Source organism: Pocillopora verrucosa, chromosome 4, assembly GCF_036669915.1.
Source record: "Pocillopora verrucosa isolate sample1 chromosome 4, ASM3666991v2, whole genome shotgun sequence".
NCBI classification, from domain to species: domain Eukaryota; kingdom Metazoa; phylum Cnidaria; class Anthozoa; order Scleractinia; family Pocilloporidae; genus Pocillopora; species Pocillopora verrucosa.
Genome location: NC_089315.1, coordinates 23267464 through 23279746, shown reverse-complemented (window position 1 = coordinate 23279746; position 12283 = coordinate 23267464). Strand labels below are relative to the sequence as shown.

The following is a 12283-nucleotide window of genomic DNA, read 5'->3' as shown; positions in this document are numbered from 1 at the left end:
CTTTCACATTAGATCTTTTGTTTGCCCCGTCCACGTCCTCGTTGCCGTCGCCGTTTAATCAAGAGGGAGTTTAAGAAACGACGACGGCGACGCCGTGGACAACGTCGGTTAAAGTCATCGAGTTTGTTTCTCACTGTCCAAACTATCTCGAAACTGAATATTGAACACAGCGTTAAATTAGAAATTGAAATTTAAAAAACAAGCCGTTGTCATTCACGTTCTCCAGACAACGCAAAGTTTGGTCATTATACGTTGTTGTTTTGCAGAGGACGCAAAGAAATTTACAAAGATTTATAGCGCACGTGCACAGCCATTGTTCTGCTCATTTAACCTTTTGTTTAGTGACGTTCCCGTTGCCGTTGTCTTCGTGGTTTTCTTAACCTCCTTAGGTCTCTGATGTCTAGACTAATCGAACCACGCATGGGCATGTAGTGATCCTTGGAGTAAAGACTGATAAAGGTTATAAGAAAAAATGTTGAAAAAAAAATTGTACCAATCACAGCTAAGCGCATTGGTTGATGAGGTGACGCGTATTCAGTCTCTGAGTAAAACAAGCAATTGCAGTCAGAAGTCTATACACTAAGGATAGGTACCTGAAAATGTCATCCATCATTGTCTAATGATTTCCGATCATCATGATCAGAATCTACTGGATTCCATAGGATTCCCGATAGTGACAGACTTAGAAAAAAAATTTCTCTAGATTAAAGACATTTTTCAACGATGTTTGTACTGCATATGATGAAAATCGAAAACAATAGCATAGAAACCGGACTTAAATTTAAAGAGTTTATTGACATCATAATTCTTACACCTACGGAATATAAATATCAAATGCGTTTTTTTTTTAGTATCACTCACTCCTAAGGAAATAAACACCATTAGACTATATAATGTTGACATTGCTATCTATAAAAAATTTCACATCTATAAGAAGAGTATTAAAGGTCGAGTTTAAGAGCTAACAGTAAAAAGAAAACAGGGAGGGAATGGGAACGAGCCAACCTGAACAACGCTGTCTTATCCTCGTCCAATCATATGAAAAACCCAACAAAGCGGTCAAACGTCGTGCATGCGCAAGGGAATTAATTTTGGCGGTCCACGCGCCAATTTTTCGCGCAAAATTTCATAGAAAGACATAAGAAACAACCGTTGTCTCGCAAAATAAGCTAAAGAAAATGGAAACGTTCATGGAAATTTTAAAAGGGAACAAATGAAGGAAAAAGGAAAACTCGACTTTCCGAACACAAAGCTTATTTAAGCACGCCCTTTAGAGCGCAACGCTCGTGCATGCGCGGTCGTTTGACCGCTCTGTTACAAAACTCAAACAATTGTGATCTACGTTTCGCTACTTTCCCACGGCTAAACGCGATTGAAAATCTTTGAATTCTGATTGGCTCATTACACCGACTACAATTACTACCCAAGTATTATGAAAATGCCGCCATAGATTTAAACACTCTAGTGGAAATTGCAATTTTTCTAAAAATATGTTGACGTTCACCTATCTTAATAACACGGATAAACTCAAATTAAATACTCTGCGGTTGTAATATTTAGATGTTCACTTATGTGCAAGATGCCAAAAGAACCTCCACCATAGGGAGGAAAAAAAAGCTCCATAAATATCTCAAAGGTCTAAGGCAGCCTTCTTGGGACAACAATTTGGAAAACTCATAGAGTCTACTTTTCCTGACCTCAGAAAATTATCACCAAACGCAACGATACAATTTTCATCATTTTACTTTCAAAGTTCTTCTCATTAAGAAACTTCAAGACACGAAGGTGATTTATATGCGTTACTAAAAAACAGGAAAGAGGCCTCTAAATGACAAGCCTGCAGATAAAACACCTTTATTTACAAGCTATCACTTGATCAGCTCTGCCTGTAAGTTAACGAAAGCTTTCCTTGTGGTCAGCGTTCTCTCTTTTACGCCAAATCCCCTTTCATGTGTTATGTAAACTGTTCGCACACTTTCTCTCTATGTATTTGTAAGATACTTGACATTCGTACTGGTATGAAATATGTTTTCGCACTATTGCTGTGCTAAGTTTTGTAGAATAAACACTACCATTCTAAACGAAATGATTCGGTGCTTATGAACTGCTTATAAATGATTCCCAAATTTTAAAATTTTAAAAGCTACGTACACAAATAGTTTAAAGTTCTAAACGCACAGCAGACAAAGCGAATCAAACTCATCCCCAAGTAATTTTTCAGGAAGTGAACAACTCAAGCGCTTCATTCACTGGATATCTATGGATACCACATGGTCTGACCTACCAATCAAGATTGAGGTATTATAACTATCCTCTTACCTGGTACAGTGTCCTGATTCACAAAGTGCTATCACCTGCGTCTTTTCGAGTCTTCCCATCAGTACGGACTACACTCTACCCTCAATTAAAAAGAGATCTCTCCCTCCTCCCACACTGCGAGATGGTGTCAAACCGCATGTGCAGTGTAATAAACACCAGGAAAAATAGGGAAAGGGAACCAGCAACTCACACCAGACACAAAAAAATTACAATTTTCATTCCCTCCACGTACCCTCCAGAGTTGCTCGTTCCTTCAAGCTTACACAGCGAGGAGGGAAACTCTTACGGTGTGAGAACTACTGTCACCGTTTTTTGAGATCTTGCTAAATTCACCTGACTGCATAGTTACCGCCGATAGCCTCTTACGCTTACCATTTCAAGTGGAATACAGAAGGATACGTCTTGTAAGTTATTAAGTTTCTCCTCAGTCAAAACAGTACTCTAAACAAAAGTGTGATCGCACATTCTACCAATCTTATCATACAATTCTTAGACCAGTCAAGCTGGCTTTCATTAACAGATCTGAGTTCTCCAGCTAAACAAGTGCATGCTATGAGTGAAGAGACAACAAATAGAAAATTAAATTTACACGAATGCAAACAAGTACTACATCTTTTCTTTGTTTTTCTTTGCTTCTTTTACCAAAGGGATCTCAGCATTCTCTCTGACTTGTGCAAAAGTATACTCCTTCACAAGGACACCGTTTTCAAAAACAGTCTCGAGAAGATCCTGTCCAAAAACAAAGTTCCTTTAGTTAGAAACTATGTTATTCCTATTATTATACATTCATCTCACTATCTCTTATGTGATTGACAGAAAGCGTACAGTGAATTTTTTTAAATCAGCGCCTGGGACGTCATGTAAGGGCAGGTTATACAATAATCATGTCAAGGACATTCAAAGTCACGGGTGATCATTTCATATAGGACCGCGGTGCATGATTTCTTAGGGTAACCATGTAAAGTTCGCGCGCTTTATGTTGCTTGCTGATTTGTATATTTTTACACGTTTTGAAATAAATCGTCAGTTCCACTCACTCTCGTGACCATTTTTACTTTCGTTCAATGTATAATAAAACATTATTGGATGAGGAAGCCGAAGGCTTCGGCTGATAACCCCTACCTAGACCTTGATTATTCTGGAGATCACAAAAGCCTCATCCAATAATTGTTTATAAGCATGTGAATCATGGATACAAACAACTAAACTATAGAAAGCCACAGAGACGACACACTTCCGAAAGCAGGGCATTTCCTAAAGAAGCAACATCTGTAATAACGAAATGAGAAACCGACTAACACTGCGTTTAAACGTCTCCGCATTTGTAAACATTGCAATTACAACCACAAAAATAAAGAAAAAGATAATTTGGGGGATTATCAGTTGATCCAATACCAAGTTTTCTTAACTAATATCATAAGAATTTTATGGCAGACAGTAAGGAGAATTACTGATGAGATCTTGGGAGCGAAAGGGTTAATTCTTCAACTTCCGAGAGTGACTACAAAGGAATTTCTTCTCACAAAGGAATACAGCATGTTTTAGCACCAACTTCCCAAGCAAAAATAAAGAGGAATGTAAAACACAGTGCAAAGAATAGATGTTTTGATCTTGAGTGTAACAGGGTTAATTGAAAAGGACGCCGACGAAAAACAAACAAATAATTTAAATAGTACCTTGTCTGCATTTCCTTTTCCTTCCTCAACCGTTACGAATTTTCCTGTGTCATCCAGTTCGAGCGACAACAACCCTTTCTTTGAATGCTTAGTAGAATCAGTGATGGGTTGCTTATACACGTTCACCTAAAAAAGCAGGCAAGGACTTGTAGCTTGAAAGTGTATTTTTAGAGAAGTTTTCAATAAACTGTTAAAAAACTGAAACCAAATAAAATCACTACAGCAAATCATGACAAAGGGAAAAAATCGTCAGCCAACGAGAACTCATGCCAAAAAAAGACAAACCATCAAAAGCGCGCGAAAACGTGGGTGATCAAGTCACGATTAAAACTCGTTTTGCATCTCATTGGTTAAGAGGTTGTCGCGAGTTTTCTGGACCAACCACAGAGCGAGGTAAGGCAAAAACAAAGAAATCCCGGATTACTTTGGACACTCCAGGTTTTGGTAACCATTTTCCACACTGAAGCAAACGGACTCTGAGGGATCCTACACCTGACAGGTGTACCCTTTACGGAACAGGGAAACACGGAATACACTACAAGGTTGGGGATTTTCAGAGTTGGGGAAAAGAAAACTGTTATCTTGAAAATCTCTCACAAATGAACCATGAAGGCAGACTAATTTCATGGCCTTGGCCGGCCAGGTGAAGGATACAATTTAAGAGAGAGAAAGAAGAGAAAGAGAAACCTACGTTGAGCCTGCCAAAAAAACGGCGAAGGACAAATCCTTGAACCGAAAGAGTTCAATATAAACAAGCAGTACTTACTGGTTTTTCGTTAATAACTGCAAAGCAACACTTGTAGGCACATTTCTGAGTGTCACGATCCAATTTCTGTAACAAAGCACCTGTTTGGACAAAACCAGACATTACATTCCTCTTGTGGTAAAAATAATATTTCATCAACTACTGTACGAAGAACAGAACACAACGCAGTTACCCGGGCAGATTTCGAACCCAGACCTTTAGATCGGGAATTCAGCACTGTAATCCCCAGGCCACCTCGTATTCCGCCCACCTGTACTTATCCTTATCATTATACCTCTTTGTTACTACGTACGCTACGATTGGTCAATCTTCACCGTGCAGCCCGCTTACTTAAAAAAAATTTCTTTGAATTGAGATCTTCCCCTCCTCTTTAGAGCCACAGATAAAATAAATATATTATCAACCTCGTTTTCTCGGTCCGTACTGTAGGTTACGGAGCCCCTTTTGTTTTTGCTCGGATTTATGGTCTGCGTGAAGTGTACCCGCGCAGAAGAAACTTGTTCCTTAATCTTCAGTATGGACCTCAAGCTCGGTCACCAACTAATTGATACATTTCACAAAGGAGTCTTGTGCGAACCTCCGCTTCCAAATGCGATGTTATCAGCGCTCCATTTGTGCTTCTTCATGTTTTCCAAAATTTCAGACAGGGTTTCATAGCTGATTCCATCACCCTAAATAATTGCAGAAAATTACACGAATTTGTAAATTCGTTTTTTCGTCGTCTGGATGCGGAATATAGTCACATGGATTACATACCTAAAATAGCGTTGAAGACTTTCTATGCTAGAGAGGATTAGCAAAATCACACACGAAGGAATGCTTACTTGAAAGAGGCTAAGTGCATTTAATTCAAGGTATCTAGCATGCTTTCAATACCCTTCACAAATGTCAGAGCCTCACACGGATAACGTGTCTAAAAGAACTGTATCAATCATAGTCCTGACGACTACAATGCTATTCTTAGATTGCGTCGGACAAGAGTCAAATCTCTCGAAATACATTCGTTGGTGAGGAGTGAAGCAGAAAATGCAAGAAAATAACGCTTTGAATGAAAAAAATGTTCCTAATCCTTACCTGGATTATTCTAAGGTAAGGTGGTAGTAAGTGGAAGCCTTTAGAATTTTTCTCCCCTCCAAATTTTCTATCTGCAAGAAAACAGAAATTTCATCAACGTTCACAATATGGAAAAAAGAAAAGAAATTCTTGATAAAAAGTGATATTGAAAAAAATTCAACTTACACAAAATATTCAATATCTTGACCACCACTTCTGCAGGGTTTCCTGAATCTGGACGAATGACGAGCACACCTGATACAAATAATATTATAAAGGAGAAATTCGCAAATGAATCATCCAAAATGAAAAGATGCATACAGTTTTAAAAGAGGCTTGATGTAATTTAATGGAAGGGTAAGTTTCTAAAGAAACTGTGATGCAGCATCGGTGAGGTTATTACTTGAAATTATATTTTATCAACTGAGATGATAAATTCAAACTGGCCACCGTAAAGAGTTTCGAAAACTGACGTTTCTTGCGTTAGCCCTTAGTCGTTGGCTCTGACGAAGGGCTAACGCTCGAATCGTCAGCTTTAGCCGGATAATCTCTACCGTGGCAAATTCACATTTATCAACTCAGTTGACGAAACCAAATTATTTTGATGTAAGGTTAAAATCAAGTCAATGCATCAGTCTTAGCACTGGGACGAGTATGGCTCAACAGGTGGAATACCAACCCCTATTATTTTCAAAAACAAGTTTTAGCTCATCTTCTCACCCTTTTTGTTTGTTCCCCGATCTACAACAAGATCTTTCAAGTCTTCTCCCCAGTATTTTTCACAAGCCTCCCTGTAAAATCAAACAAAGAAGTGGGGAAAAATTCATTTCTCAGGAATTACCTCTCAGTCTGACTTGTGTAACAGAGTAAGCTGGATACGTTACTCACCGCAAACAATTCTCTAGATTTCAAGCAGTCCCTCTTTTTCAGTAATCCAAAAAAAAAATTAGCGAAAAACGAAAAACAAATGGTGGACACTGCGCGGCGGAAAACGCCCTTTTTTGCCGGTTTTTTTTTTTTTTTGGACTAGCGCGAATGAGGGGCTACTTGTAGTCTAACAGAAATAATTAACATCAGATGAAGTCCTTCAGGTGAAAAGTCTTTAATTGACAAAAGAACAAGCATGAATGTGCAAAACTCACCAAATGTTATAGCTATCACTGACACAAGCAACTAATCCAGTTGGGAACTATATGAAAAAAATGCAATAGATTTTAAGCCATGCTTTTGTGCCATAAAATTACCTGAAATTTTGAGAAACAGGCCCCAGGTAATTGTGTGATAATTTGAGCAGCACACATTACTCCCACAGTGCATTCTTTAAATGGGTAGTGACAAACTGATAGTGACCCCTGACAAAATGCTGGGGGGAGGGAAGGGAAGGGGGGTAACCCTTAAATGGACTGGCCCATGGAACCATCCCAAGAGTTATGTAATTGACACCTGTCAGTTCTACTTATGGTCAGCCATAGCTAGACTCAAGTTTGACTCAGTGAATTTGCAATGTTTAGTGATGTCTGTGACAAGTGTATTCCCATTAACTTAAAATAGTGCTACAGAAAAAAAATATCACCTGTTCCAACATGTTCCTAAAAGCCTCTTTCTCTCCTTCTTTCCCCCAAGTTGTAATTGTACTGTTCATGGCAAAAAAGAGCCAATAAAACACAAATTACTGAATGATTAACACAAACAAATAAAACACTCAGTTTAATCATGACCTTGAATATACCTGTGTTCAGCTGCTGGGATTGAAAAACCAGCAATTTCACAGCCATAATAATTCCTATGGAAAAAAAACTGCACTGAGATTGAGGCTACATGTAAAAGTGATACTTCAAAATACAAGAGCAACTTAATAATGATGAATGCAGAGTAAATATTTGCTGCCACCCAAACCCTCAAAGAGAGAGTCATGCACCTGAATGTATCACTGAAGTGTGAGCTTACATCACAGAAATTTAAAAAAAAATTGCAGTGGGGTTGCATGTAATTCTAAATGCAAGACAAATGAGAATTGTGTAACTAGCTGCCAGATTAGAGCATTCTATATTTTGCAAAAGTAACATTGAAACCCTCACTGATAAAACAAATTGGTAAACATGAGACTAGACAGACTGTGCATGACAGTTCACACTATAAAAACACTGTAATTACAAACTAGTATCAACTGGAAGTTTGAGTGCTGTTTATTTCATTAAGATCGTTGCTTTAAGGAGATGCATTAGAACAAGCCAGTCTACAGAGTATGGTGGACCTCATGAAGATCATGTGCATGTCAAACATTTTTTTCAGTATTAAACAGTGTGTGGTATACAACCTGAACACATGTTTGCATAGTTGCAGCACTGTCCCTCAGTTTTACAGCTGCAATGTGCATTACAATGATTCCTGTGTTTGTGATGACTGCACAAGAAAAAGAGGCTTATGCTTGAACTTGCAATGCTGTGCTAGCGAAAAACCAGGACTAACAGATAAGGTGCTGAAAAAGGCAGATACACCTACCTGGCTAGAACCATGCCAGCCACTGTATCAGTTCCACAGAAGTTTACAAGATGAGCTGCACCACCAAGGGATGCTGACTGCAAGAAAACAATTCTTAATAAATATTTAGCATTGATATAAAATTCACAGGAGTTATTATTGACTGAGGTTTTCTCCAAATTGAAAGAAAAGATTATTCCAATTTTTCCTTTCATGTAGACATGCAATTTAAAAAATCACATGAACAGGTTCTTTGCATAACAGTTTCCTGTACTTGTCACCTGACCTTTCCAATTAAAAATGGTCATGGTTTACAGCAGATAAAAGAAATGGCAAGAATGTTATAAAAAATTGTCATGGACAGGCTGCTACAACTCAAGGGGTGATTAACATTTAACAGCATTCAAATCAAATTAAACTGAAAAATTGATGGATGGATTGCTTAGGCCATTACTGGACTCAGTTGATAGACTGTTGAAAGGTAATTATATTAACTTACAATTACAGGACCCTAAAGTTACCTCAACTGATGTGCTGCCACGGAAACCAAAATCATGCAGTTTAAATGGGAGTCCATCCAAATTGTCTGCTGTTTCAAGAAGGTACTAGAAATTGAAACAATAATTGATCAGAAATACTAATTAAGAGCAAGGCTGTTTTCAGTTTTGATTGAATGCAAAAATCTGAGTTGTATATTATTTCCTTAATGATACACAACTCAGATTTTTGCATTAAAAATGCAAATTGTTTCTAAAAAGAATTTGATATTTGCAATAAAAATCAGAGTTGCATTTTGAAAAATTTAAATTCTCATTCTTTTGATGAGAATGAGAGTTCCATATAAGAAAAATTAACAACTTGGATTTTCATGGTAAAAAATAAGCGTTACTTCTCTGAAAAATTAACAACTCATCATTTTTTTTGCAGTAAAAACCTAAGATGTGTACTTTGAAATAAGAGAACTTGTATTAGAGTACTTGCAGTTAAAATCTAAGTTGATTTTGAGAAAATTAACAGGTTGGATTTTCACAAAAGAAATCTGAATTGTGTATTTAGGGATAAGAAAACTTCAAGTTTTGGAGTAAAAATTTGAGTTGTCAATAAGATCAAGATTTCAACTTCGAAAAGATTGTTGATATCCTTTATGGGGCACAGTAGTATTTGTCAGTCAATAAATAATATAATTTATTTATAGATACTGTACTTCAGCTATGATCTGTTTCTGGGCTCTTGAGTTTGTGGCAACTGTCATGGGATACCAGCACTGAACAAGAAGTGTCTACAGAGAAAAAAAAAGAGCCCATGTCAAAGTATAGCCACCATAGGGTGAATGGTTTGAACTACTCATTTGAAAACAGGCAACATCACTCTGAATTTAAAAAATAATTAAAGTAGAACTGAGGGATTAAAGGGGGAAAAAAACACAACATGTTTTGAAAGTGATCGCCAGTGTTGAACAAAATTTCACACACTGCTGATTAATGCTATTGATTGATTGAAATAGACATGCCAAGTGTTATTTTCAGGGAGGAAATCTACTGGTCCCACACAACCTCTATAAATAAAGTTGTAAAATAATTCATTCTTCTTACCTCAACCCAGTTTGTGAGCCAGGGACAATTGGGATCAGTGTTTTGAACTGTAAACAAAACTGGAAAACACACAAAGGTTAATTTGGTAGTAAACATTTACCCTAATACAGCTGTAGAGATCCTAAATGGTGGCCCAGTTTATGTTATCAACTCAGTATATAAAACCAAATTATCTATGAAAGAACAAGACTTTAATGGGTTACAACTTTATCACTATCAAACAAATCACTCAAATTACTTGGAAATCTTGCTAATTCTACTAAGCTTTTCCCACTATGTCAACATATTTCCACTGACTGATCCAAGTTAAAGATCTGAAACCAAAAAAAGAAATAAATAAATAAACAAGGGGTCAGTGCTTACCATTTTTAACAGGAACCACTGAACCTTCAGGTACAGCTCTTATTCTGAGAGGTAGCTTTCCTCCATGCTTTTCCAAGATGTACTTCCAACCTTTGAAAAATAAAAATAATACTTTCAATTAAAAACTGATTATCTTTAGCAGGTGCAGGCTACATGTCCTTATTTTACTAATGAGGGTGAATTTAGATTATAGCTAGCAAATCTTTAAATGGTCAATAAACAATTTTCTCCCTTTAAGCTGGATAGGCAACTGGTAGAGGGACCCTTCTACCTTTTGGATTTTAAAGAATTTCAGTAATTTTAGGAGGAAATAAGTGGCACAACATACAGTAAATTTTTACTGTTTACCAACTGAGAAGGAGGACGGTGTTTAACCTATTAATGTGATGCTTGTTTAGGGCTAATATGGATCCATACAATATGAAAACTTGATGTGGTAGGGGTTTACTGTGATTAAGTTTAGACATCTTTTTTATAACTGGATTTTCTTAGAGACAGAAAAATGTACAGAAATGTTTGCAGAAGGTAAAATCAAGTAAGTATTAGTTATATTTTGGGCAACCTTGAGAGCTTAGACTTTCCTAGTGAGAAATGTCCATCAGGAAAAGATTGTTCAAACTGCCAACAAGGCCTGGAAGGAAATTCATCATCCAAAAATCAAAATTCACTTGCAGTCCAATGTCTAAGCCTCTAGACAGGTGGAGTCCAGAGTCCCACAAAATTTGCAGCCATTAATCTGCAATCTGCCACATTTTCAAACCAATGACCTCATTTATTTTACAAGTCCTTATTACAAGTGCCTCTAAAGACAGCACCTTGAGTAATTTATGACTTTTCATGCATTCCTGACAATTAATAATATTGATTATTAGCAAATGTTTATTTACCACAATTTAAGGTGGAAAAATGCCCACTATAGATTAACATGTGCTCACCTTCTTCATTGAATAGATCGTAACCAAAATGTAACTTGTAGAATTCTGTTGCCTGCTGAATTTTTTCTGCTGTTACCACTTGACCCTCTAGCCATCTCTATGACACAGACAGAATTAATCAGAATTGATCATTATAAATAATCTAAAATTTGTACAAATACAGCTGTAGAACTTAAACGCTTCCGATGTGCATTTGGGGCCATTAGCAACAACAGTTCGACATTTCAAGCACATTATTTATTACAGGTTAAACGTTTAATTTTTTCGACGATTGCTCCGTTGATGACGCAAAAAATAGAAGATATACAATGAATTGTACTAAAATAAATTATTTCTGCTCATGAAGTCCACTTAAAATACTAAGAGCTAAAACTCACAGAGTTTGCGCCGTCAAAGCCTTGTAAACAAATCGACAAACCGCGAAATCAAAAGTGAAAGCGTTTTTCAAACAACACACCTTTATCAAGTATTGCAAGCCGAAGAAACACACTTCTGGAAACTTTCCTCCTCTGCTTTCAAAATATGAGAATACTATGGTCGTACCTGATGGATACTGCTTATGATGAGAGACCTGTTTCAGATGAAGACAAAACGTTCGAAAACAGATCGTTCACTACTTCTGGAATCAAACCGGAAGCATGAAATTTTACAAACTAAAGCACTAATAACAGTTTCTGCACTGCAAGGCAGGTAAAGAGCACAAGTAGGCTTTAAGTGATTCACCGTGAAATACAGCCTCTTGAAAGACTTGTCTTACTTTGTACGAGTCTGTGATTAACAGTATGTTCTCTGGATCCAACTTTTCCGCCATTTTGACTTGTGAACCTGTAGTAGTTCTCAGTTTCCCTCATCTTTCAGGGCGCGGTCGGCCATCGCGTCATGGTTTCACCTTTCCTTTCAATTTTCTCGAACGACTGCGATGCATGTTTACTTACATTCTTGCTTATATATTAATTACAACTGTTTTCTTTACGTTTTATACTAGTCTGTATCAGGAGATCTGTTAGCAAACGGAGTGCAATAGTAGCGCAGAACGAAAACAACAAGTAGGTTTTTAGACTCACCTTTTCATCAAAACGTTTCGTCATGTTCCCGAGG

At 37.2% G+C, this 12283-nt stretch overlaps 1 protein-coding gene across 1 annotated transcript; it reads right to left on the bottom strand.

The window, feature by feature from the left end:
• Positions 1-775: 775 nt before the first annotated feature.
• Positions 776-11999, bottom strand: LOC131778801 (nicotinamide phosphoribosyltransferase-like). The gene is made up of 18 exons (XM_059095261.2): positions 11943-11999; positions 11643-11756; positions 11186-11282; positions 10251-10340; positions 9888-9946; positions 9500-9574; positions 8817-8900; positions 8317-8393; positions 7544-7597; positions 7388-7448; positions 6957-7003; positions 6535-6605; positions 6001-6069; positions 5836-5906; positions 5339-5432; positions 4762-4841; positions 3996-4121; positions 776-3048 (listed from the first exon to the last, which is right to left on the bottom strand). The coding sequence occupies exons 1-18, from the start codon at positions 11994-11996 to the stop codon at positions 2926-2928; spliced, it is 1446 nt and encodes a 481-aa protein (XP_058951244.1). The 5' UTR covers positions 11997-11999; the 3' UTR covers positions 776-2925.
• Between the last annotated feature and the right edge of the window lie 284 nt (positions 12000-12283).